At 65.7% G+C, this 466-nt stretch overlaps 1 protein-coding gene across 1 annotated transcript in view; it reads left to right on the plus strand.

The window, feature by feature from the left end:
• Positions 1-194: 194 nt before the first annotated feature.
• The window catches only part of ETH_00033745 (uncharacterized protein), a gene marked incomplete at both ends in the record, with an annotated part of 1,188 nt that continues 916 nt past the window's right edge, over positions 195-466 (plus strand). The window contains one exon of the mRNA XM_013375513.1: positions 195-299. Within this exon, the coding sequence (XP_013230967.1) occupies positions 195-299 (105 nt within the window). The remainder of the gene's footprint in view (positions 300-466) is intronic.

The following is a 466-nucleotide window of genomic DNA, read 5'->3' on the forward strand; positions in this document are numbered from 1 at the left end:
CAGCAGCAGCAGCAGCAGCAGCAGCAGCAGCAGCAGCAGCAGCAGCAGCAGCAGACCTGCAGCTCCAGGATTTGGTGCATGCCCTTGTGGATTCTAATGATGACATGTCTTCTAAGACGGGCCCTCTGGCCAAAGGGCCCCTTTTCCCCAAGGGCCCAGTTTTCACTTTCTTCTTCCCGGAGGCCCGCCCCCCCATGGGGGGCCCCCAAGGGGGGCCCCCCTGCAGCAGAAATGTAGCGGCTGGGGCGCTGGCCCAGCAGCAAATGGGCACTGCCCGCGCTGGAGCTGGAGCGGCGGCCGTAAGAGGGGCCCTCTGCTGCTGCTGCTGCTGCTGCTGCTGCTGCTCCGTCAGCAGAGTCTCGGGAGGCCCCAGAGGAAGAGACAGAGTCTTGGTGGCCAAAGGAGACCCGCCCCAGCAGCTGCTGCTGCTGCTGCTGCTGTTGCCCCGCGTGCTGCTGCTGCGCCA

This window comes from Eimeria tenella, genomic scaffold, assembly GCF_000499545.2.
Source record: "Eimeria tenella Houghton genomic scaffold, Eth_scaff2824, whole genome shotgun sequence".
Classification (NCBI taxonomy): domain Eukaryota; phylum Apicomplexa; class Conoidasida; order Eucoccidiorida; family Eimeriidae; genus Eimeria; species Eimeria tenella.